Source organism: Babylonia areolata, chromosome 6, assembly GCF_041734735.1.
Source record: "Babylonia areolata isolate BAREFJ2019XMU chromosome 6, ASM4173473v1, whole genome shotgun sequence".
Lineage (NCBI taxonomy): Eukaryota > Metazoa > Mollusca > Gastropoda > Neogastropoda > Buccinidae > Babylonia > Babylonia areolata.
This window is the reverse complement of record NC_134881.1, coordinates 55,428,668-55,456,135: the sequence shown is the minus strand read 5'-3', so window position 1 is coordinate 55,456,135 and position 27,468 is coordinate 55,428,668. Positions and strand designations below refer to the sequence as shown.

Below are 27,468 nucleotides of genomic sequence, written 5' to 3'. Positions count from 1 at the left end.
AGCTTTTGAAGAAACTAGTTCTTGAAAATTTCTTTTTAGCCACACGCTTCAGGTATTAAACCAAATTCCTTTGTCTAGCATACTCTTCTTTGGTTCCTGTTTTTAGTAATGCATCTCTTAAATCCATGGCTTTTTGAAGATCTTGTGGTACTTTCGAATTAATACTAACACGTTTAGATTTTAATGGAGCATTTTTATCATATACATTTAAAAAATATGATACCAAACTTCAAATGCCTCATCAGGATCTGTGAACTGATAAACAACAGAAATATGCGAATTAATTAAATCAAACAAAAACTTATCAGGATTGAATTTTGAAAAGTCTCTATATTTAATTAATGTGTGACAATTTCTTGGAACTTTGACACCTTTCTTTAACCATGTTAAACAAATAGGAAAGCGGTCACTGCAACCATAATCTGGTGAACATATCTCAACTTTATTATGTATTGTAGATGCATAAATGTGATCAATAAGAGATTGTGAAGATGGAGTGATTCTGGTTGGCTTATCTATCAATTGGGTAAGATGAAATGATTCCACAGTATGTGTCCATAATTTATTAGGTTTTAATAAATCAATATTGAAGTCGCCCAATAATATTAATTCTTCAGAAAAAGAAGTAACGTCCTCCATCAAAAGAGTAAAATTGTCCCTCCAATGAACATATTCAGCTGGATTTCTATAAATAAAACCTAAATGAACTGGTTTACATCTTTTTAAGTTGACTTGTATCCATAAAGATTCAATACAATGAAGATCAGGGAGGTGCACTTGTTTAAAATTAATGCTCTGGTGGACATATATCAATAACCCTGTTTCCATAGTACGCGTAGGATCTCTACGGACAACATTATACCGTCATTTTTAGTTCAGAATCACATATATTGTGAGATAATCGAGATTCAGCTATACCAAAAACATGAAAATACGCACCGGAATTATGTAAAATAAGCGATACATCTGTCAGTTTACTAACAACATGATTGATATTAAGAAATCCAATTCTAAGGACATCTTTGGAAGGCCACACATCAAGTGTGCTCGGCATTGTTCTCTACACTTCACGAGAAAATGCAAAATTTTATTAAACATACAATTAACAAGCAGCTTGTTAGGTGATTTTTAACATTTTTTCTTCATTTTTGTTTTTAGGTTTCAAATTCTAAATATCTCCTGATTTTGTTGATTTTTGGTGAACTTGCAGTCTGGTTATCATACTTTTAGAGCCAATAAACAAAAATCTTGTTATGTATATCTAAGTATTTAAAAAAAATATTTTCTTTAGATGACTGTACGCGTGGTCGCGAGATGGGTTGGTTATCAAATGTCAGCATAATTTCTAAAGTTTTAACTCAATTGACTTCAAACTTTGCACAGTGATAGAACACAGTCAGATGCTTAAAACGGACTAAAACCAACTCTCTATCTCCCTTCATAAGACCACAGTGTGGTTGGACAAACATGAAAACTGAAAATTTCTAAACCCACTTCTCTCTTATCTAACACCTTTAGAAATAGTCTATTGTAAAGCCACATGTGTCATGAGTCTGTGCAGAAAATTTCAAGTCAATATGACAAAAAATGTGGATTTTAGGCTGACATTAGTAACCATACTCTCCAAAAATGCTGAAACTGAGAAAACAGCATCTAAAAGTTTGAAAACAACAAAAGTTAGATAAAGACTGTTAACAGCATGCATAACACTCACCAAGGCTACTCATGGGCACCTGCTAAGTAGAATTGTTCAGTTTCTTCAGCTAACTGAGCAGCTTCATATGTTCTTTTTCTTCTTGCATCCTTCACCGCAGGCATTGCTTGAATGAATGAAGCTGCGATGCGTGCACGGTCAAGCTCCTCAAAACATAATTTTGTATAGTGTCCTTGTGGCATTCCTAATTCACCAAAAATGCTAAGTCTACCACTCTCCCCATCATTGTAAACAACACTGGCATCTTCTACAGCTAGACTAAGTCTTTTCCTGCCTACAAAAGAAGTTTTGGGGCACCACTGCCAGATGATGTTATGCAGACTCTCGTTCGTGTTCTGTGACCCACCGTGCGCACATTTATTCAGGAGGGAGTCTTGGGTGAGCACCTCAAACACAGGCTTGATTTGCTGGCAAACATATTCTGGGAATGCATTTTTATTAGGATTTCCCTTTCCACTTTTGGATGGACACCACCCTCCACAATTTGTATGCTGTTTGTTGCGATGCTTCCATATTGCCCAAATATCCTTTTTCATCTGTGTGACAATTTGTACGTTGTTTCTAATGGCAGCCCCAAAATGACCCTGAATTTTTAAAATAGCCTTTTTTGTTAACTTTCCCTTCCCCTAACCCCTTTGTGATTTTTCCATTTTGCAATTTGAATTGCTTGTTTTTTGTTTTCAGTGACAGTTTTCATGAGATGTCTGCCCATCCTTTTTTGTACATGCCCACAGCACTCTAATCTCTCTATGTTGGTATCATACACTGGTGGGTCTGCCTTTGTTAGAGTAGAAAATGACTTGCTGTCCCCATCACCTAAAAATGTTGTATACTTTAGGCCATATAATGTCTGTGAACGACGGAAAATAGTTTCTGTCCCGGCCGGTTCCATTGCCCCCGCAGACCGTGTGTGGTTTTTGTCACACTCACCTTTCCTCTCATGAATTTCTCTCCAGGTCTGAAAATCTACATCTGTCTTCTTCTTTCTATTCTTGGCACATGAGTCACAGTGGTTAGATAAAGTCTCAGTATCAAGAACTTTTGACTGTTTGCCATGTACAGAAAGCACCGTCACTACCCCATTCTTACTCTGAAAGCCCCGGCGTTGATACGTACCATCACATCATACTGTAATGTTGTTTCCTTGGCTATCTTTGATTTCCCTAGCTGCTTTTTCTTTGCTTGCTTTTGCTACTTTCTTTGTTGCTTCCAGGATCCTTTTCTTATGAAGTGACCAGCTCCTGGTCTGTGGGGGTGGGGGCATGTTCATGTTACCTAAAAATTTCTTTCCACCTGTATAGTGTTTGCCTGAGGCAAATATTGCAAGTGCAAACCTCCTATCCACTTCATGAGTTTTGCCACATTTTTTAGAAGTGTCAAGACTAATTGTGTGACTGCATTGACAGTGAAAAGTAAATTTAGATGCCATGGAAATTTTGTTCTCTTTCACATGAAACAGGTGTTTGCACCTAGAGGTTGTTTACATTTGGGACACAGCAGCTGAGACACAAAATCTACCAAGTTCTCACAGTCAACAAACCTAAATCCAGTCAAAGAATCATCTTTATCAAATTGAACACTTTCTTCTCCTAATTTCGAGTCTAATTTAGTAGCGGAAGAAGTTGATGGTGCTGGATAGTCTTGTTCAACAAGTGAGTCTGAGCTAACTGAGGGGAGGAATAAGTGGTGCCGGTCGCCATGTGTTTGTTCAGTGTCGGCTATCTCTCACTTCTGTCACTGTCTTTGCTCTCTGACTTATCACTTTTTGTGAATCTGTTACCATAAAACTGTCTCTTCTTGCGCCTATCCGACCTCACCTTCTTTGGTTTGCCCATGATAATGATCAAAATGATGAACACTAACTCAAAACAAAAACAAAAAGAGCCTCTCTGAACTGACACTTGTTCCGCTCACAGCTTGTGACGCGATGCCGAAAGCAGAAGAAAGAAGCCATCTCATTGGCTGGGAGCGGGCCCTGTACCATCGCCTCATGTAAAACAGGAACCAATGAAAATGCTTCTTTTGGCCAATGTTGGCAAGCATTTGACCCCAATAGAGGGATTTTTGCTGAACATTTTGGTGTTTCATTTTTGTGTGTACGCCTTGTAGAAGCTGAGATACGGTGGTACAAAGGTTTCGCATATTTAATGAGGTGATCGTTTTGTAAACAAACATTGCATGCAGGTTTGAAAACATGCAAATAAACTATTTTTAGCACCTTTATTTTATTTTTAGGGTGGTAAATACTGAAAATAGAGATACTAAAACATCATTGTGCAAAATATTGAAAAATCACAAAAAATAAAGAAAAAATGTTAAAAATCACCTAACAAGCTGCCCTTAACTGAACAGGAAAAACGTTTTTGAAATAAATCCAGGGTGGGTTTTAATTTACTACCACCGTTTTCCTCACATATGGATACGGGACTGGCCATGATCACAAACAGACACACACAATACACACCACATTCATCTACTCACAGTACCGGACCGCCATGACTCCAGAGTTCCGTGCATGGCAAAAAACATTATCATGGATGCTGGACAGGTAAATTGCATCTTGGACCCTGAAGATGATATCCAACAGCAGAAGTACCACACAACACAGTAACACACACCACAGTACCACACAACACAGTACCACACAACACAGTACCACACAACACAGTACCACACACCACAGTAACCCACAACACAGTAACACACAACACAGTACCACACACCACAGTACCACACAACACAGTAACACACAACACAGTACCACACAACACAGTACCACACAACACAGTAACACACAACACAGTAACACACACCACAGTACCACACACCACAGTAACACACAACACAGTAACACACACCACAGTACCACACACCACAGTACCACACACCACAGTACCACACAACACAGTACCACACACCACAGTAACACACACCACAGTACCACACACCACAGTACCACACAACACAGTAACACACACCACAGTACCACACACCACAGTACCACACACCACAGTACCACACACCACAGTACCACACAACACACACCACAGTACCACACACCACAGTACCACACAACACACACCACAGTACCACACACCACAGTACCACACACCACAGTACCACACACCACAGTACCACACAACACACACCACAGTACCACACACCACAGTACCACACAACACAGTACCACACAACACACACCACAGTACCACACACCACAGTACCACACAACACAGTACCACACACCACAGTAACACACACCACAGTACCACACACCACAGTACCACACAACACAGTAACACACACCACAGTACCACACACCACAGTACCACACAACACAGTACCACACACCACAGTACCACACACCACAGTAACACACACCACAGTACCACACACCACAGTACCACACACCACAGTAACACACAACACAGCCAGAACGGCACGGACACCGTGTGTGATGACCGCGGCAGGTGAGTGCAGGTGTGCCAAGTTGTACAGCGATCAGGACTCACAAAATCAGATGAATCATAGTTGTTGTTGTTTTTTATATCCACTTGTGCAGAACAATTTCACCAAGATAAAGAAACAAATCACAGTAACATTGAAAAAATAAATAACACGTAATTAACTAAAATAGTGATATTTCATGATGAGCGCCATAAAAGGCCGCCTCTCTCTTTCATGAACACAGCTCAGAGAGAGAGAGAGAGAGAGAGCCGATGCCCTGACCTTTCCGAAAAGAAAGCGAGCTAATCGGACCTTGATTACACACAATGTCAAAACGCCGTGTTTTTCATGTGCGCGTTTGATCATATTGCACACACGTGTATACATGCGTACTTGTTTGTTTGTATGTGTTTGTGTGTGTGTGTGCGTGCGTGCGTGCGTGAGTGCGAGTCAGTGTACAAACGTGTGAATGCATCTGCGTATATCGACGCGTGTGAGCATGCGCATGTCACTCTGGGTGCGCGCGAGTGCGTGCGTGTGTGTGAATGTCTGTGCAAGTGTGTAAAAAAAATTGTGAATGCGTGTGTGCACATTTGAATGTGCGTGTTTGCACATGTCTGCTGGTGTAATGTGTGACTGCGCAAAGCGAAAAGTACGTTGAGCGCCTGTGTATGTGTGTGTGCGCATGTGAGCACATGCTAGTCAGTACGCCGGCGCGAGGTGTGTATAAACATCATGATCAACAGTGCTGATGTCCAGAGAGAGAGAGAGAGCTTGGGAGTGTTGGGTGGCATGGTTATAGGAATATGAAGAGAGAGAGAGAGAGAGAGAGAGAGAGAGAGAGAGAGAGAGACAGACAGACAGACAGACAGACAGACAGAAAGAGACAGACAGATTCAGAGGTAGGCAGAGAGAGAGACAGAGACATAGACAGAGACAGGGAGATAAAGAAAGAAAGATAAAGAGAGATATATATTTAAATACAAAATTTAATCATAAAAAGGACTTACAAATATGCATTATTCAATATACATCTTAGCCCATACAAAATCACTACTGGTTCATACCACTCCATAAACATAGCTGAACTGAATATACGATGGCGATATGACATGTTGGCAATACCAATGCGTACAGCACGAACCAGTGAATAAAGATATCGAAATAGTGATCAACTTGGAACACACTCATCGTTCACTTCCGTGTTGTTTACTCTTCCAGCGTTTATGTGTGTTTATTTCTTCTTCTTGCCCTTCTTTTTCTTCTCGTCTTCTGTCGCTCCCATGGGCCTGAAACAGTACAGTGAGTTCAAAGGACGAATGGCTAATTATCATTTATCATTATCATTGGTTTTTGTTTTATCATCATCATCACTGTTATCATTATCTTCTTCTTCGTGGGCTGAAACTCACACATTCACTCGTATGTACACGGGTGGGCTTTTTCGGGTATGACCGTTTTTACCCAGCCATACTCCGTTTTCGGGGGTGTGCATGCTGGATATGTTCTTGTTTCCATTACCCACCGAACGTTGACATAGATTACAGGATCTTTAACGTGCGTATTTGATCTTCTGCTTGCGTATACTCACGACGGGGGTTCAGGCACAAGCAGGTCTGCACATATGTTAACGTGGGAGATCGGAAAAATCTCCACCCTTTACCTACCAGGCGCCGTTACCGAGATTCGAACCCGGGACCCTCAGATTGAAAGTCCAACGCTTTAACCACTCGGCTATTGCGCCTTTCTATTATCATTACTACTACTACTATTGTCGTTGTTGTTTTATGATCAATATTATTCTCTATGAGCTGGTGTGTCATTCAGCAGTCCATCGTTGTTGTTTTATGATCATCATCATTATTATCTATGAACTGATGGAGCTGCTACTAAGGTATGGAGTAAGTTTGACACTGACAAGATGGATAGCAGCAGCGCTTCAGGAAAGAACCGTCGTCCTACGCCTCGGAGATTGGATGCCTGCACCTTCTAAACTATCCATGGGACTGCCACAAGGGTCTCCGCTCTCTCCTGTCCTCTACAATGTCTACACGAAGGGCCTTGCAGACTTAAATAACAATGGAATTGCTCGGGTGCTTACCCTTGCGGATGATGGCCTGGTCTTCAAAACTTCGAAAGATGCTCAGGAAAGAACTAAAGCCGTCCAGAAACAACTAAACAATATTGCTCAATGGTGCAAAGACACAGGATCTTCCATCAATCCAGCGAAAGCCCAAACGTTGCTGTGCACCCTCAACAACAAAACCGCGAGCAAATCACCACCTTCTGTGTCATTCGATGGGATTCAAATCGAGAAAACTGAATGCCTACGCTACCTAGGAATACACTTCGACAGGATGCTGACCTTCAGAAAACATACGGAAAATACTGTTCTCAAATGCAAAAAGGGCCTTTCAGTCTTAAAAGCAATGGCAACCAAAGGTAATGAACAACGCTACCTCTTCCTGCTATACCAATCACTCGTCCTCAGTGTGATCGACTACGGACTTGGGCTAACAACACCGTCTCAAAGCAACCTCCTAAAATTAGAAAGAGTACAAAATGAAGCTATGAGGCTGATCCTTGGAACAACAAAAGACACGCCCACAGGAACCATGCGATACCTGCTTGACCTTCCTTCAGTGCAGGCCAGAAACAAGTTAGAACAGGTCAAGACCTACTTCAAAGCATTAGAAAACCCTCAAAACCCACTGCATGACGCAGTCAAACAACCAAAAGGCAGCCGTCTAGGACGAGGAAGATCATGGATGGGGCAAGCAGAAGACACAATCCAGCTAGTATGCCGACTACAAGACCTGAAAGAAATAAAAGAATGGGAGAAAAACCCCGAAAACCTCAACCATCTATTCAACACAGCCATTTCACCCACTCTAGGAAGACATTGTCGGGAATGGCCAGAGGGCAAAACTGATGCGGAAATGAAGCTACTCATAGAAGAAAACAGTAAAGAAGAGGACATCATCATATACACAGATGGCTCAGTCACCAAAGACCAATCTGGTTGGGGATTCACTGCGAAACAAAATGGAAAAACAATTTGGGAAGAGAATGCTGCCTACAAAGTCACAACCTCCAGCCTAACGATGGAAGTTGAAGCTGCGACACATGCCCTCCAGTGGCTATCGTCCATCCATACGCCCGGAAACCAACATGCCATGATTCTAACCGACTCAATGAACCTCATACAGAATATCGAAAACGGAATGGGAAGCCCAGAGTGGCATAAGGCAATGCGCAACTTTCAGATTAAAAAACTCACATGGTCATACTGCCCGGGACATGCAGGTGTTAAAGGGAAATGAGCGAGCTGACAGACTTGCTGGTAACGCAACACCAACGAGCGGCCTACATCTAGGAAAATCGGAAATCCTCAGAAAAGTCAAAGAATATCAAAAAGAACAGGTACAAGGCCATCACACCATCGATCGCCTCAAAGAAATAAAAGCAGAGAGAGGGAGCGGCCGTAAGTCTAACATGAAAGGTAGAGCACGATGCTTTGCAAATCAAACAAAATATCGGCATCATTTCCAAACCAACACTGGCGCAAATTTCTTCAAACGGAACAGAGTCTCTGTGGGCCTTTCCAAATACAATAGATGAGCAAACACTAGACGCCACGTTCTTGGGCATAAGAGATCTTTTTCCCATCCTAATTGCGGCCAAATATGCATGCCTCTGTGCCTTAATCCTACTGGTTATACATCCATAACTAGTGAACTGATATACGTGGCGATATGGACTTGTTGGCAATCATGGTACATGCACGAACAGTGAATAAGATTCGAAATAGTGTCAATTGGAAAACTCATCGTTCACGTGTGTGTTGTTTGTCGCGTTTATGTGTGTGTGTTGTGCTTCTTTTGGGAGCTTGGGTACTTCGATCGTTTCTGGTCGCTCCCATGGGCCTGAAACAGTACATGTGGGTCAAAGGACTAATGGCTAATATATTTATCATTATCATATTTTTTATTTGTGTGTCGGTCATCGGTGTATATTGCTTTCTTGTGGGCTGAAACTACATTTCACTCGTATGTAACGGGTGGGCTTTTTCGTGTATGCGTTTTACCGCCGTTTGTGGGTGTGCATGCTGGATTGTTCTTGTGTCCTTACCCCGAAGTTGACATAGATTACAGGATCTTAACGATGCGTATTGTCTTTGCTTGGTAATCACGAGGGGGTTCAGGCACAAGCAGGTGCACTATGGTGACGTGGAGATCGGAAAAGTCTCCATCCTTTACCCACCCTGGCGCCCGTTACCGAGATTCGACCCCCGGGACCCTCAGATTAAAAGTCCAACGCTTTAACCACTCGGCTATTGCGCCTGTCTATTATCATTACTACTACTACTATTGTCCGTTGTTTTATGATCATCATTATTCTCCATGAAACTGATGTGTCATTCAGCAATCCATCGTTGTTGTTTTATGATCATCATTATTATTCTCTATGAACTGATGTGTCATTCAGCAATCCATCGTTGTTTTATGATCATCATTATTATTCTCTATTAACTGATGTGTCATTCAGCAATCCATCGTTGTTTTATGATCATCATAATTATTCTCTATGAACTGATGTGTCATTCAGCAATCCATCGTTGTTGTTTTATGATCATCATTATTCTCTATGAACTGATGTGTCATTCAGCAATCCATCGTTGTTTTATGATCATCATCATTATTCTCTATGAACTGATGTGTCATTCAGCAATCCATCGTTGTTGTTTTATGATCATCATTATTCTCTATGAACTGATGTGTCATTCAGCAATCCATCGTTGTTTTATGATCATCATCATTATTCTCTATGAACTGATGTGTCATTCAGCAATCCATCGTTGTTGTTTTATGATCATCATTATTATTCTCTATGAACTGATGTGTCATTCAGCAATCCAAATGATTAGCCTTCAGAAAGTACGTCAGTCAATTCATCACAAATCAACCTGAGTCTGTTTATATATTCACCACACAACCATCCTTCTGTCTTCTCTCTCTCTCTCTCTCTCTCTCTCTCTCTCTCTCTCTCTCTCAGTCTCTCTTTCTCTTTACTCTCCCTTCTCTCTCTCTCTCTCTCTATATATATATATATAGAGAGAGAGAGAGAGAAACAGAGAGACAGAGACAGGGACAGAGAGAGAGATGAGAAGAGAAGAGACAGAGAGAGGGAGGGAGGGAGTTTGTACCTTCCTTAGGTCTCTTTGGATCACTCTACGAAGGAGGTATATATATATATATATATATATATATATATATATATATATATATATATATATTATATATATATATATATATATATATATATAGCGAGAGAGAGAGAGAGAGAGAGAGAGAGAGAGAGAGAGAGAGAGAGAGAACGAACGAAGCATAATGACAAGAATGCTTTTTTCCACCCTGCCCTGGGGTAAAAAAAGAAAGAAAGAAAGAAAAAGAAACGCACAAGCATAAACGGAGAAAATTCATATCAGAAGAGAGGAAAAGAGAGAGAGAGAGAGAGAGAGAGAGAGAGGGGGGGGGGGGGCGAGAGGGGAGAGAGTAAAGAAGAAAACGATGAAATGAGAGTGAGAGACAGACAGACAGACAGACGGACAGACTTATAAATCGACTGAGGAGAAAGAGAGAGAGAGAGGGGGTGTGGGGAGAGGGGAGAGAGTAAAGAAGAAAACGATGAAATGAGAGTGAGAGACAGACAAACAGACGGACAGACTGATAAATCGACAGAGGAGAATGAGAGAGAGAGAGAGAGAGAGGGGGGGGTGGGTCAAAAGTTACATTACAAAGTTAAATTACAACACATATCAAAGCAAATGGAAGAACAATAATACAGTAATGTACACACAAGTATGAGATTCATGAAAGAAAATGTGGGTAATGTGGGAGAAGGAGAGAGGCATATCTTATAACTATCAATAACACCATAAACAATACAGGGAAGGGTTTTCTATGAATTACAGTGTTTTTAAGTTCTTCATGAGATATTCACGAGTAATTTTCTTAAATGCGTGTACTTTTTTTTTTTATTTCATGGATATTAACAGTAGATAACATTGCATTCCATAAGCAACCTCCAGAATGGATTAGACTAGGCTTGAAAATATCGACTCTTGGGAGCGGCACCATAATCTTGGGTAGATGATGGACTGGGTAGGTTGCAAATCTGCTTCTTAAAGGAGGAGGAGCAATATCAAACATAATTTTAAACATAAAAAGAGTCTTGGTTGTATATGTTTCGACTTCAGCGGAGAGAGAGAGAGAGAGAGAGAGAGAGAGAGAGAGAGAGAGAGAGAGGAGAGTAAAGAGAAAGAGAGACTGAGAGAGAGAGAGAAAAGAGGGAGAGGGAGAGAGAAGAGAAAAGAGAGAGAGAGAGAGCTGATTCATCCATATTCAAGTATGCTTTCTGTCTGCATAATTATGATCTACCATAAGCTTCTTACTGAATACACAAACGGGTGTGATGATGATGATGATGATGATGATGATGATGGTGATGATGATGATGATGATGGTGATGATGATACGGATACTTCAACAACGCCTATCCTTGCTTTGAGACCAAGCTCTAGGCGCATTTTCAAACAGTGATTTGCACAACAGTCTGCACTCGTGGAATGCGCACACGTGAGAGAGGGAGAGAGAGACAGAAACAGAGACAGCGACAGAGAGAGAGAGAGATATGGGAGAGGGATTCTAACCTTCCATAGGTTTCCTTGGACCACTCCACAAAATAGGTAGAGAGAGAGAGGGGGGAGAGAGAGAGACAGACAGAGAGAGAGATGAGAGAGGGGGGGAGAGAGACAGAGACAGAGATGGGAGAGGGATTCTAACCTTCCATGGGTTTCCTTGGACCACTCCACAAAATAGGTAGAGAGAGAGAGAGGGGGAGAGAGAGAGACAGACAGAGAGAGAGAGATGAGAGAGGGGGGGAGAGAGACAGAGACAGAGATGGGAGAGGGATTCTAACCTTCCATAGGTTTCCTTGGACCACTCCACAAAATAGGTAGAGAGAGAGAGGGGGGAGAGAGAGAGACAGACAGAGAGAGAGATGAGAGAGGGGGGGAGAGAGACAGAGACAGAGATGGGAGAGGGATTCTAACCTTCCATAGGTTTCCTTGGACCACTCCACAAAATAGGTAGAGAGAGAGAGGGGGGGGGGGAGAGAGAGAGACAGACAGAGAGAGAGAGATGAGAGAGGGGGGGAGAGAGACAGAGACAGAGATGGGAGAGGGATTCTAACCTTCCATAGGTTTCCTTGGACCACTCCACAAAATAGGTAGAGAGAGAGAGAGGGGGGAGAGAGAGAGAGACAGACAGAGAGAGAGAGATGAGAGAGGGGGGGAGAGAGACAGAGACAGACAGAGATGGGAGAGGGATTCTAACCTTCCATAGGTTTCCTTGGACCAATCCACAAAGTAGGAGAAGACCCAGGGCTCCATGACCTTCTGTTTCTGCCGCAGCCCCTCCAGGTTCTGCATGCGTTCCCGGTTCACGTCCCGCCGTTTGAGGTCCCGCTGGCGTTTACGTTCCTTCTCCTTGGCTGCTTCTTCCTGGCGTTTGAGCTGAGGGGGGTGGGGGGTGGAGAGGGGGAGGCAGGAAAGGTGGGGGAGCGGGGGTGGGGTGGCGTGGGGGTGGGGGTGGAGAGGGGGAGGCAGGAAAGGTGGGGGAGCGGGGGTGGGGTGGCGTGGGGGTGGGGGTGGAGAGGGGGAGGCAGGAAAGGTGGGGGAGCGGGGGTGGCGTGGGGGTGGGGGTGGAGAGGGGGAGGCAGGAAAGGTGGGGGAGCGGGGGTGGGGTGGCGTGGGGGTGGGGGTGGAGAGGGGGAGGCAGGAAAGGTGGGGGAGCGGGGGTGGCGTGGGGGTGGGGGTGGAGAGGGGGAGGCAGGAAAGGTGGGGGAGCGGGGGTGGCGTGGGGGTGGGGGTGGAGAGGGGGAGGCAGGAAAGGTGGGGGAGCGGGGGTGGCGTGGGGGTGGGGGTGGAGAGGGGGAGGCAGGAAAGGTGGGGGAGCGGGGGTGGCGTGGGGGTGGGGGTGGAGAGGGGGAGGCAGGAAAGGTGGGGGAGCGGGGGTGGCGTGGGGGTGGGGGTGGGGGTGGAGAGGGGGAGGCAGGAAAGGTGGGGGAGAGGGGGTGGGGTGGCGTGGGGATGGGGGTGGAGAGGGGGAGGCAGGAAAGGTGGGGGAGCGGGGGTGGCGTGGGGGTGGGGGTGGGGGTGGAGAGGGGGAGGCAGGAAAGGTGGGGGAGCGGGGGTGGCGTGGGGGTGGGGGTGGAGAGGGGGAGGCAGGAAAGGTGGGGGAGCGGGGGTGGCGTGGGGGTGGGGGTGGGGGTGGAGAGGGGGAGGCAGGAAAGGTGGGGGAGAGGGGGTGGGGTGGGGGTGGAGAGGGGGAGGCAGGAAAGGTGGGGGAGAGGGGGTGGGGTGGGGGTGGAGAGGGGGAGGCAGGAAAGGTGGGGGAGCGGGGGTGGCGTGGGGGTGGGGGTGGGGGTGGAGAGGGGGAGGCAGGAAAGGTGGGGGAGAGGGGGTGGGGTGGCGTGGGGATGGGGGTGGAGAGGGGGAGGCAGGAAAGGTGGGGGAGCGGGGGTGGGGTGGGGGTGGGGGTGGAGAGGGGCAGGCAGGAAAGGTGGGGGAGCGGGGGTGGGGTGGCGTGGGGTGGGGGTGGGGGTGGAGAGGGGCAGGCAGGAAAGGTGGGGGAGCGGGGTGGGGTGGGGTGGGGGTGGAGAGGGGGAGGCAGGAAAGATGGGGGAGCGGGGGGGTGGAGAGGGGGAGGCAGGAAAGGTGGGGGAGCGGGGGGTGGGGGTGGTGGTGGTGAGAAAGAAAACAAGATCATTCATGAATCTGCAACGCTCGATTTACACTTGCACTCAATACCTAGTACACATATACAATACATGCATGTAAGCATTCACACACACACACACACACACACACACCACACCACACAACACAACACACACACAGGCGCGCGCGCGCGCGCGGGCGCGCGCACACACACACACACACACACACACACACACACACAAGCGCCTGCAGGAGGTTGAGAACCTGTCCATAATGAACTGCATGACCTCATGGGTGTGTGCAGCAAGCGCGCAGTCATCAGCGAAGAGGAACTCTCTCATCAGTGCCTCAAGCACCCTGGACCTGGCGTGGAGTCGCCGCAAGTTGAAAAGTTTGCCATCTGTGCGAAACTGAATGTAGATGCCCCGGTCACAGCACAACACACACACACACACACACACACACAAACATCCACACACACAGCACAACACACACACCACAACACAACACACACACACACTCACGCACGCACGCACGCACGCACACGCACGCACACACACACACACACACACACACACGCACACACACACTTGTTGATGAATTCACCTCTTCCAGACGTAACTTTTCTTTGTCCCTTCGTTTCTGCTCCTCAACCTCTTTTCGATGGCGTTCTTCTTCAGCTTTCTTCTCTTCTTCCTGCAGCCGGAGCCTGTCAACAATGCCACGATGTGTCACAACAGTGACAGTGTGTCGGAACAATGACAGTGTGTCACAACAATGACAGTGTGTCATAACAATGCCACGATGTGTCACAACAATGACAGTGTGTCACAACAATGACAGTGTGTCACAACAATGACAGTGTGTCACAACAATGCCACGATGTGTCACGACAATGACAGTGTGTCACAACAGTGACAGTGTGTCGGAACAGTGGCAGTGTGTCACAACAATGACAGTGTGTCACAATGCCACGATGTGTCACAACAATGACAGTGTGTCGGAACAGTGACAGTGTGTCGGAACAGTGACAGTGTGTCACAACAATGACAGTGTGTCGGAACAATGACAGTGTGTCACAACAGTGACAGTGTGTCGGAACAGTGACAGTGTGTCACAACAATGACAGTGTGTCGGAACAATGACAGTGTGTCACAACAGTGACAGTGTGTCGGAACAGTGACAGTGTGTTAGAACAATGACAGTGTGTCAGAACAATGACAGTGTGTCACAACAATGACAGTGTGTCGGAACAACGACATCAGGAGACAATGTGTCAGAACAATGACGGTGTGTCAGAACAATGACAACAGAAGACAGTGTGTCAGAACAATAACAGTAAAAGACAATGTTTCAGAACAGTGACAGCAGAAGACAGTGTGTCAGAACAATGACAATGTGTCAGAACAATGACAACAGAAGACAGTGTGTCGGAATAATGCCAATGTGTCAGAACAATGACAACAGAAGTCAGTGTGTCGGAATAATGCCAATGTGTCAGAACAATGACAACAGAAGTCAGTGTGTCGGAATAATGTCAATGTGTCAGAACAATGACAACAGAAGTCAGTGTGTCGGAACAATGACAATGTGTCAGAACAATGACAACAGAAGTCAGTGTGTCGGAACAATGACAATGTGTCAGAACAATGACAACAGAAGACAGTGTGTCGGAACAGTGACTGTGTGTCAGAACAACGACATCAGAAGACAATGTGTCAGAACAATGACATCAGAAGACAATGTGTCAGAACAGTGACAATGTGTCAGAACAATGACATCAGAAGACAATGTGTCAGAACAGTGACAGCAGAAGATAATGTGTCAGAACAGTGACAGTGTGTCAGAACAATGACATCAGAAGACAATGTGTCAGAACAATGACATCAGAAGACAATGTGTCAGAACAGTGACAGCAGAAGATAATGTGTCAGAACAGTGAGAGTGTGTCAGAACAATGACATCAGAAGACAAATGTGTCAGAACAATGACATCATAAGACAATGTGTCAGAACAGTGACAGCAGAAGATAATGTGTCAGAACAGTGAGAGTGTGTCAGAACAATGACATCAGAAGACAATGTGTTAGAACAGTGACAACAGAAGACTGTGTCAGAACAGTGACAACAGAAGACAATGTGTCAGAACAGTGAGAGTGTGTCAGAACAATGACATCAGAAGACAAATGTGTCAGAACAATGACATCATAAGACAATGTGTCAGAACAGTGACAGCAGAAGATAATGTGTCAGAACAGTGACAGTGTGTCAGAGCAATGACATCAGAAGAAAATGTGTCAGAACAATGACATCAGAAGACAATGTGTCAGAACAGTGACAACAGAAGACTGTGTCAGAACAGTGACAACAGAAGACAGTGTGTCAGAACAGTGACAGCAGAAGACAGTGTGTCAGAACAGTGACAGCAGAAGACAGTGTGTCAGAACAATTGATAGTGTGTCAGGCAAGAGAGTTCCTATCTGTGTTGGAGGAATTCAAACAGGGCTTCGTTCTCGCACCCACCCTGTTGGACAGAAAGCTGTTCAACCTCCTCAGACTTCGTGGCAAGCCCTAAGTTCAGCTGAAATACCTACGGAACTTCCTTGGCGCAAACGACGCAGCAGTTTTAGTTTCAGTTTCTTGAGGAGTTGTCACTACAGTAGGACAAATCCATATTTCATATCTTCACTACACAACATCTACTACGCAGACGCCTGGCCAGCAGCATTACCATAAGCACCGGTGAGATCTTGAGTGCATGCATATAAATATTTGTGTACCCATCAGAATGGATTTCTTATACAGAATGTTGCCGCAGAACAAACACTTTTGTTGCCATGGGTTCTGTTGTTTCAGTGCAGCAAGTGTGTGTTGCACACGGGACCTCGATTTATCGCCTCACCCGAATGAGTTGAATTTTCTAGTCCAACTTGGGACAAAGCGCAAGAGCGGGATTCGAACCCAGTCCCTCACGGACACTGTATTGGCAGATAAACATTTTAACCATTCTGCCACCCTCCTCTGCAGCAGTCACTGCCCACTCAGCTGACGGCCTTCAACAGCTCCTGAGCTGCTTTAGCCAGGCTTGCCGAAACTTTGCAGTCACCAGGGAGGGTGTGCAACCCGCTTTCGTGGCGGACTTTTCGTTGCTCGTAGAGCGTGTAGGTCCTATGACATCATGGGCAGCCCACCACTGCAGCTGGCTTCTCTGAGTTTGCACTGATTTTGTTCTGACAACTTTTCGGCAGAGTTTATAAATGGATCAGTTCGAATATGTAATGGCAGATATATGACAAAAAACACGCTTGAAGTAAACACAGAAGAATAAAGCAGATAATGGGTGTAATTATAAAAGCAATTATATCTTGTAAGCTTGCAAAAATAGCCACTGAAAATGTTCTAAATCTTTTCATCAGAACAGCGATTTACACGACGAAAGTTTAGCCTTTCGGTGACCTGGAAAAAAAAAGGAAATGGAGACGCGCATGCGCACGCAGTTCTTGCTAAAAATAACACGAGTTCCGACGAAAATCCGACAAAAGTGGGTCTGCACACCCTCTCTGGGTACCATCAGTCTCAAGAACGCCACTGACTTAAATAGAAACATTCTGAGTCTGCGGAAGAAAACACAGGACATGGGACAGGGCGTGAACTCCACACACGACATCAGAATATTTAACCATGAACTGGATCGTGTCCATGACTTTGTGCACCTCTGTTGGACCATCTCAGACCCCCTTACTCAATGGATTTCCTCTCACTGCAAGGTGCTGGGCAATGAAACTGCTGACTCCCTCGCAAATGAAGGCACAACTGCACAACTGTAAGAAGTGAAGACCATCATCAAGGCCAAGCAACGGAAGGAGTGGGTGCAGCAGCATCCTCACCACGAAAGGACAGACCACTACTGCCTGCTGACTTGGTAGGAACGGGTGTCAGTGTTCAGACTGCAACCGCCTAATAAACCACCATTTATACACTAAATTCCACACTGGTCACTCAGCACAGTGCCTCTGTGGGGCTGACATCCAGACAACAGTCCTGCCCCCTCCACGAGGTGCTCAGGAAGAGCTAAAGGCACTGGCCCCGCGACCCAACTCCAGTGACCTGGAAGCTCTATGGCTGTGTGGAGGACCTGCAGAGTGCAGCTGCCTTCACCGCAGAGACTGGGGTGTCCATCTGAGGAACAAGAAGAAGAAAGAAGAAAAAGTCTCCCTCACTCTTGACATCAAGCAAAACAAGTTTATCGGCATGGCAGCTACCACCATTTCCACACTGACGAAGACAGTATGGACAAAATAGGAAGCTGAGGGAGCTCCACACCCATATCCAAGTCTACAGGTCTTGTGTCATGAGCACACTCCTGGGGCCGTATTCAAGAGACCATCATGCCTGCTGGTAAATATGTACCTGTGGCAGATGTGCCTGAGGCAAGGCAAACTGCCTAAAGGTAAGCAACATCTGGTGTTCATGAACACATGAGCCTACCCACGGGTTTACAAACCAGAAGGCAATTTACCCTCACTACCTGCCAATGGTGACTGCCCACGAAGCAGAGGTAAATATTGTGGATCCTTTTGTTGAGGGAAAACAATCCGTGCTTTCCGGATTGCACGTGTTTCACTAACTCTCTCGACAATGCTCTGATGTGTGGGGTAACAAGAGCATGTGTTGAAGGGAATCACCAGGATTTTGATTACTGACGATGGGTTATCTGCCTGAGTGCACCCTGGTGTCTTGAATACGAAGATTACTTAAACCTTCACGTTATACTGTACCCGCGGAGCCCTACCCTGTCAAAGGTAACTTGCCTGAGAGCAAAATGAATTTTGTCTTGCATACGGCTTCTGTCCGGCAGTAAGTCCTGGACCCTACACGCCCGACTGGAACGAAAGCTCAATGCCTCCCACATGCGCTGACGCAGACGCATCTTGAACTATCACCTGACAAAGTTCCAAACAACACTGTCTTGGGGAGAGCTGAAATTCCAAGCATGCACAAAGAAGAAGAGGAAGGGATACTTTATAGCAGAGAATCCAGAAACCTGCTGTATGTGCTTAATGAAACATGGTTTATTAATACATAATTCATTTCATCAATGTTACATTTTGACACCAAAACTACACACAGACACACACACCACAGTAAAAATGTATGATATTTTTCCTATTATTTGAAAGTTTCTGACTGGACTTGACTTACTGTTCACGTTCTTCTTCCGTTAACTTCTTCTTTTTGTGCTTCATTTTCCACTTCCTGTCGGTCTCTCAGCTTCTCCACGCTCTGCGATGATCCTCTGGAACGTTTTTTCCTCTGCCTGTCAGACAGACAGACATTGTTGAGGTGCGGGGTTGGGAGGGGGGGCAGACAGACAGACATTGTTGAGGTGCGGGGTTGGGAGGGGGGGCCAGACAGACAGACAGTGTTGAGGTGAGGGGTTGGGAGGGGGGGCAGACAGACAGACAGTGTTGAGGTGAGGGGTTGGGAGGGGGGGCAGACAGACAGACATTGTTGAGGTGCGGGGTTGGGAGGGGGGCCAGACAGACAGACATTGTTGAGGTAGGGGGTTGGGAGGGGGGGACAGACAGACAGACATTGTTGAGGTGAGGGGTTGGGAGGGGGGGAGACAGACAGACAGTGTTGAGGTGAGGGGTTGGGAGGGGGGGGGCAGACAGACAGACATTGTTGAGGTAGGGGGTTGGGAGGGGGGGGGGGCAGACAGACAGACATTGTTGAGGTGCGGGGTTGGGAGGGGGGGCAGACAGACAGACATTGTTGAGGTGCGGGGTTGGGAGGGGGGGAGACAGACAGACAGTGTTGAGGTGAGGGGTTGGGAGGGGGGGCAGACAGACAGACAGTGTTGAGGTGAGGGGTTGGGAGGGGGGACAGACAGACAGACATTGTTGAGGTGCGGGGTTGGGAGGGGGGGCAGACAGACAGACATTGTTGAGGTGAGGGGTTGGGAGGGGGGGCAGACACACAGACATTGTTGAGGTGGGGGGTTGGGAGGGGGGGCAGACAGACAGACATTGTTGAGGTAGGGGGTTGGGAGGGGGGGCAGACACACAGACATTGTTGAGGTGGAGGGTTGGGAGGGGGGGCAGACAGACAGACATTGTTGAGGTAGGGGGTTGGGAGGGGGGACAGACAGACATTGTTGAGGTGAGGGGTTGGGAGGGGGGACAGACAGACAGACATTGTTGAGGTAGGGGGTTGGGAGGGGGGGCAGACACACAGACATTGTTGAGGTGGGGGGTTGGGAGGGGGGACAGACAGACAGACATTGTTGAGGTGAGGGGTTGGGAGGGGGGACAGACAGACAGACATTGTTGAGGTAGGGGGTTGGGAGGGGGGGCAGACACACAGACATTGTTGAGGTAGGGGGTTGGGAGGGGGGGCAGACAGACAGACATTGTTGAGGTAGGGGGTTGGGAGGGGGGACAGACAGACATTGTTGAGGTGAGGGGTTGGGAGGGGGGACAGACAGACAGACATTGTTGAGGTAGGGGGTTGGGAGGGGGGGCAGACAGACAGACAGACATTGTTGAGGTGGGGGGTTGGGAGGGGGGGCAGACAGACAGACAGACATTGTTGAGGTGCGGGGTTGGGAGGGGGGCCAGACAGACAGACATTGTTGAGGTAGGGGGTTGGGAGGGGGGGCAGACAGACAGACATTGTTGAGGTAGGGGGTAGGGAGGGGGGGCGGACAGACAGACATTGCTGAGGTAGGGGGTTGGGGGGGGGGGCAGACAGACATTGTTGAGGTGGGGGGTTGGGAGGGGGCGGACAGACAGACATTGCTGAGGTAGGGGGTTGGGAGGGGGGGGGGGCAGACAGACATTGTTGAGGTGGGGGGTTGGGAGGGGGCGGACAGACAGACATTGCTGAGGTAGGGGGTTGGGAGGGGGCGGACAGACATTGTTGAGGTGGGGGGTTGGGAGGGGGCGGACAGACAGACATTGCTGAGGTAGGGGGTTGGGAGGGGGGGGCAGACAGACATTGTTGAGGTGGGGGGTTGGGAGGGGGGGCAGACAGACAGACATTGTTGAGGTGAGGGGTTGGGAGGGGGGGGGCGACAGACATTGTTGAGGTGGGGGGTTGGGAGGGGGGGCAGACAGACAGACATTGTTGAGGTGAGGGGTTGGGAGGGGGGGGGGCCGACAGACAGACATTGTTGAGGTGGGGGTTGGGAGGGGGGGCAGACAGACAGACATTGTTGAGGTGAGGGGTTGGGAGGGGGGGGGCCGACAGACAGACATTGTTGAGGTGGGGGTTGGGAGGGGGAACAAACATTGTTGAGGTGGGGGGGCAGACAGACATTGTTGAGGTGAGGGGTTGGGAGGGGGGGGGCCGACAGACAGACATTGTTGAGGTGGGGGTTGGGAGGGGGAACAAACATTGTTGAGGGGGGGGGGGCCAGACAGACAGACATTGTTGAGGTGAGGGGTTGGGAGGGGGGGGGCCGACAGACAGACATTGTTGAGGTGGGGGTTGGGAGGGGGAACAAACATTGTCGAGGTGGGGGGGGAACAGACAGACATTGTTGAGGTGGGGGGTTGGGAGGGGGGGGCAGACAGACAGACAGTGTTGAGGTGGGGGTTGGGGGGGGCAGACAGACATTGTTGAGGTGGGGGTTGGGAGGGGGGGGTAGACAGACAGACAGACATTGTTGAGGTGGGGGTGGAGGCAGATAGACATTGTTGAGGTGGGGAGGGGGGGACAGACAGACATTGTTGAAGGGGGGGGGGGGGGCAGAGAGACATTGTTGAGGTGGGGGTTGGGAGGGGGGCAGACAGACAGACAGACATTGTTGAGGTGGGGGGTTGGGGGGGAGGGGGGGCAGACAGACAGACAGACATTGTTGAGGTCGGGGGTTGGGGGGGGGGGGCAGACAGACAGACATTGTTGAGGTAGGGGGTTCGGGGGGAGGGCAGACAGACATTGTTGAGGGTGGTTGGGGAGGCAGACAGACAGACATTGTTGAGGGGGGGTTGGGGAGGCAGACAGACAGACATTGTTGAGGGGGGGTTCGGGAGGCAGACAGACAGACATTGTTGAGGGGGGGTTGGGGAGGCAGACAGACATTGTTGAGGGGGGTTGGGGAGGCAGACAGACATTGTTGAGGGGGGGTTGGGGAGGCAGACAGACAGACATTGTTGAGGGGGGGGGGGTTGGGGAGGCAGACAGACAGACATTGTTGAGGGGGGGGTGTTGGGGAGGCAGACAGACAGACATTGTTGAGGGGGGGTTGGGGAGGCAGACAGACATTGTTGGGGGGGGTTGGGGAGGCAGACAGACATTGTTGAGGGGGGGTTGGGGAGGCAGACAGACATTGTTGAGGGGGGTTGGGGAGGCAGACAGACATTGTTGAGGGGGGTTTGGGGAGGCAGACAGACATTGTTGAGGGGGCGTTGGGGAGGCAGACACATTGTTGAGGGGGGGCTGGGGAGGCAGACAGACAGACATTGTTGAGGGGGGGTTGGGGAGGCAGACAGACATTGTTGAGGGGGGGTTGGGGAGGCAGACAGACAGACATTGTTGAGGGGGGGTTGGGGAGGCAGACAGACAGACATTGTTGAGGGGGGGTTGGGGAGGCAGACAGACAGACATTGTTGAGGGGGGGGGTTGGGAAGGCAGACAGACAGACATTGTTGAGGGGGGGTTGGGGAGGCAGAGAGACAGACATTGTTGAGGGGTGGGGTGGGGAGGCAGACAGACATTGTTGAGGGGGGTTGGGGAGGCAGACAGACAGACAGACATTGTTGAGTGGGGGTGTTGGGGAGGCAGACAGACATTGTTGAGGGGGGGTTGGGGAGGCAGACATTGTTGAGGGGGGGTTGGGGAGGCAGACAGACAGACATTGTTGAGGGGGGGGGGGTTGGGGAGGCAGACAGACAGACATTGTTGAGGGGGGGTTGGGGAGGCAGACAGACAGATATTGTTGAGGGGGGTTGGGGAGGCAGACAGACAGACATTGTTGAGGGGGGTTGGGGAGGCAGACAGACATTGTTGAGGGGGGTTGGGAAGGCAGACAGACGTTGTTGAGGGGGGGGGGGTTGGGGAGGCAGACAGACATTGTTGAGGGGGTGTTGGGGAGGCAGACAGACAGACATTGTTGAGGGGGGTTGGGGAGGCAGACAGACAGACATTGTTGAGGGGGGGGTTGGGGAGGCAGACAGACAGACAGACATTGTTGAGGGGGGGGGGTTGGGGAGGCAGACAGACAGACAGACATTGTTGAGGGGGGGTTGGGGAGGCAGACAGACAGACATTGTTGAGGGGGTGATGGGGAGGCAGACAGACAGACATTGTTGAGGGGTGGTTGGGGAGGCAGACAGACAGACATTGTTGAGGGGGGGGTTGGGGAGGAGACAGACAGACAGACATTGTTGAGGGGGGGGGGTTGGGGAGGCAGACAGACAGACAGACATTGTTGAGGGGGGGTTGGGGAGGCAGACAGACAGACAGACATTGTTGAGGGGGGGTTGGGAAGGCAGACAGACGTTGTTGAGATGGGGGTGGGGGGGGGGGGGGCAGACAGACAGAGTCGAGGTGATAGGTTGGGGTGGGGAGGGGGGCAGACAGAAACATTGTTGAGGTGGGGGGTGGGGGTGGGGCAGACATTGTTGAGGGGAGATTGGGGAGGGGCAGACAGACGTTGTTAAGGTGGGGGGTGGGGGTGGGGCAGACATTGTTGAGGTGGGCGGTTGGTGGGGGGGGGGGGGGTGCAGACAGAGCGACACTATTGGGGTGGAGGGTTTGGGGGGCAGACAGACATTGTTCAGAGGGTTGGGGGGTGGGGGGGCAGACAGACATTGTTGAGGGGGGGGCAGACAGACATTGTTGATGGGGGAGGGGGTTGGGGTGGGTGTGGGAGGGGCAGACAGACATTGTTGAGGTTGGGAGTTGGGGGGGGGGCAGACAGACATTGTTGAGGTGGGGGGGGGCAGACAGACATTGTTGATGGGGGAGGGGGTTGGGGTGGGTGTGGGAGGGGCAGACATTGTTGAGGTTGGGAGTTGGGGGGGGGCAGACAGACATTGTTGAGGGGGGGGGGGCAGACAGACATTGTTAGGTGGGGGGGGCAGACAGACAATGTTGAGGTGGGGGGGCTTGGGGAGGCAGACAGACAGACATTGTTGAGGGGGGGCTGGGGAGGCAGACAGACACACATTGTTGAGGGGGGGGGGTTGGGGAGGCAGACAGACAGACAGACATTGTTGAGGGGGGGGGTTGGGGAGGCAGACAGACAGACATTGTTGAGGGGGGCTTGGGGAGGCAGACAGACAGACATTGTTGAGGGGGGGGTTGGGGAGGTAGACAGACAGACAGACATTGTTGAGGGGGGTGTTGGGGAGGCAGACAGACAGACATTGTTGAGGGGGGGGGTTGGGGAGGCAGACAGACAGACAGACATTGTTGAGGGGGGGGTTGGGGAGGCAGACAGACAGACATTGTTGAGGGGGGGTTGGGGAGGCAGACAGACAGACAGACATTGTTGAGGGGGGGTTGGGGAGGCAGACAGACAGACATTGTTGAGGGGGTGATGGGGAGGCAGACAGACAGACATTGTTGAGGGGTGGTTGGGGAGGCAGACAGACAGACATTGTTGAGGGGGGGGGTTGGGGAGGAGACAGACAGACAGACATTGTTGAGGGGGGGTTGGGGAGGCAGACAGACAGACAGACATTGTTGAGGGGGGGTTGGGAAGGCAGACAGACGTTGTTGAGATGGGGGTTGGGGGTGGGGGGGCAGACAGACAGAGTCGAGGTGATAGGTTGGGGTGGGGAGGGGGGCAGACAGAAACATTGTTGAGGTGGGGGGTGGGGGTGGGGCAGACATTGTTGAGGGGAGATTGGGGAGGGGCAGACAGACGTTGTTAAGGTGGGGGGTGGGGGTGGGGCAGACATTGTTGAGGTGGGCGGTTGGTGGGGGGGGGGGCAGACAGAGCGACACTATTGGGGTGGAGGGTTTGGGGGGCAGACAGACATTGTTCAGAGGGTTGGGGGGCGGTGGGGGGCAGACAGACATTGTTGAGGGGGGGGCAGACAGACATTGTTGATGGGGGAGGGGGTTGGGGTGGGTGTGGGAGGGGCAGACAGACATTGCTGAGGTTGGGAGTTGGGGGGGGCAGACAGACATTGTTGAGGTGGGGGGGGGGGGCAGACAGACATTGTTGAGGGGGGAGGGGGTTGGGGTGGGTGTGGGAGGGGCAGACATTGTTGAGGTTGGGAGTTGGGGGGGGGGGCAGACAGACATTGTTGAGGGGGGGGGGGCAGACAGACATTGTTGAGGTGGGGGGGGGGCAGACAGACATTGTTGAGGGGGGGGGGCAGACAGACATTGTTGAGGTGGGGGGGTCAGACAGACATTGTTGAGGGGGGGGGGGCAGACAGACATTCTTGAGGGGGGGGGCGGACAGACATTCTTGAGGGGTGGGGGGTGGGGGGTGCAGACAGACATTGCTGAGGTGGGGGTTTAGGGGAGGGGGGGCAGACAGACATTGTTGAGGGGGGGGGGGGGCAGACAGACATTGTTGAGGGGTGGGGGTGGGGGGGGGCGGACAGACATTGCTGAGGTGGGGGTGTAGGGGAGGGGGGGCAGACAGACACATTCTTGAGGGGGGTAGTGGGGGGCAGACAGACATTGTTGAGGTGGGGGTTGGGGGAACAGACAGACATTGTTGAGGTGGGGGTTGAGGGGAGGGGGGCAGACAGACATTGTTGAGATGGGGGTTGTGGGGGGGGGCAGACAGACATTGTTGAGGTGGGGGTTGAGGTGAGGGGGGCAGACAGACATTGTTGAGGTGGGGGTTGAGGGGAGGAGGGCAGACAGACATTGTTGAGGTGGGGGTTGGGAGGGGGGCAGACAGACATTGTTGAGGTGGGGGGTGAGGGGAGGGGGGCAGACAGACATTGTTGAGGTGGGGGTTGGGAGGGGGGGCAGACAGACATTGTTGAGGTGGGGGTTGAGGTGAGGAGGGCAGACAGACATTGTTGAGGTGGGGGTTGGGAGGGGGGGCAGACAGACATTGTTGAGGTGGGGGTTTAGGGGAGGGGAGGCAGACAGACATTGTTGAGGTGGGGGTTGAGGTGAGGAGGGCAGACAGACATTGTTGAGGTGGGGGTTGGGAGGGGGGGCAGACAGACATTGTTGAGGTGGGGGTTTAGGGGAGGGGAGGCAGACAGACATTGTTGAGGTGGGGGTTGAGGGGAGGGGGGGCAGACAGACATTGTTGAGGTGGCGGTTGAGGGGAGGGGGGGGGCAGACAGACATTGTTGAGGTGGGGGTTGGGAGGGGGGGCAGACAGACATTGTTGAGGTGGGGGTTTAGGGGAGGGGGGGCAGACAGACATTGTTGAGGTGGGGGTTTAGGGGAGGGGGGGCAGACAGACATTGTTGAGGTGGGGGTTTAGGGGAGGGGGGGCAGACAGACATTGTTGAGGTGGGGGTTGAGGGGAGGGGGGGGGCAGACATTGTTGAGGTGGGGGTTGAGGGGAGGGGGGGGCAGACAGACATTGTTGAGGTGGGGGTTTAGGGGAGGGGGGGCAGACAGACATTGTTGAGGTGGGGGTTGAGGGGAGGGGGGGGCAGACATTGTTGAGGTGGGGGTTTAGGGGAGGGGGGGGGCAGACATTGTTGAGGTGGGGGTTTAGGGGAGGGGGGGGGCAGACATTGTTGAGGTGGGGGTTGAGGGGAGGGGGGGGGCAGACATTGTTGAGGTGGGGGTTGAGGGGAGGGGGGGCAGACCGACATTGTTGAGATGGGGGTTGAGGGGAGGGGGGGGGCAGACATTGTTGAGGTGGGGGTTGAGGGGAGGGGGGGCAGACCGACATTGTTGAGATGGGGGTTGAGGGGAGGGGGGGGCAGACATTGTTGAGGTGGGGGTTGAGGGGAGGGGGGGCAGACAGACATTGTTGAGGTGGGGGTTGAGGGGAGGGGGGGGGCAGACATTGTTGAGGTGGGGGTTGAGGGGAGGGGGGGGCAGACATTGTTGAGGTGGGGGTTGAGGGGAGGGGGGGCAGACCGACATTGTTGAGATGGGGGTTGAGGGGAGGGGGGGGCAGACATTGTTGAGGTGGGGGTTGAGGGGAGGGGGGGCAGACAGACATTGTTGAGGTGGGGGTTGAGGGGAGGGGGGGGGGCAGACAGACATTGTTGAGGTGGGGGGTGAGGGGAGGGGGGGGGCAGACAGACATTGTTGAGGTGGGGGGTGAGGGGAGGGGGGGCAGACAGACATTGTTGAGGTGGGGGTTGAGGGGAGGGGGGGGGCAGACAGACATTGTTGAGGTGGGGGGTGAGGGGAGGGGGGGCAGACAGACATTGTTGAGGTGAGGGATGAGGGGGGGGCAGACAGACATTGCTGAGGTGAGGGTTGAGGGGAGGGGGGGGGCAGACAGACATTGTTGAGGTGGGGGTTTAGGGGAGGGGGGGGCAGACATTGTTGAGGGGGGGTGTTGGGGTGTGCAGAGACAGACAGACAGACATAGAAAAAAAGGGAAACAACAGACAGACAGAAACAGAGAG

The 27,468-nt window shown here is 50.2% G+C and overlaps 1 protein-coding gene across 3 annotated transcripts in view; it reads right to left on the bottom strand.

The window, feature by feature from the left end:
* LOC143283172 (uncharacterized) overlaps positions 1-27,468 on the bottom strand; it is a 49,285-nt gene that overhangs the window by 15,689 nt on the left and 6,128 nt on the right. For 2 of the 3 annotated variants that reach the window (XM_076589342.1, XM_076589343.1), the window contains 4 exons: positions 19,145-19,259; positions 14,550-14,652; positions 12,559-12,737; positions 5,258-6,450 (listed from right to left, as the gene is read on the bottom strand). In XM_076589342.1, coding sequence (XP_076445457.1) covers positions 6,396-6,450; positions 12,559-12,737; positions 14,550-14,652; positions 19,145-19,188 — 381 coding nt within the window. In that variant the 5' untranslated portion in view covers positions 19,189-19,259 and the 3' untranslated portion in view covers positions 5,258-6,395. Of the gene's footprint in view, positions 1-5,257; positions 6,451-12,558; positions 12,738-14,549; positions 14,653-19,144; positions 19,260-27,468 lie in introns of those variants that run through there. The other variant, XM_076589344.1, reaches the window with a different exon arrangement.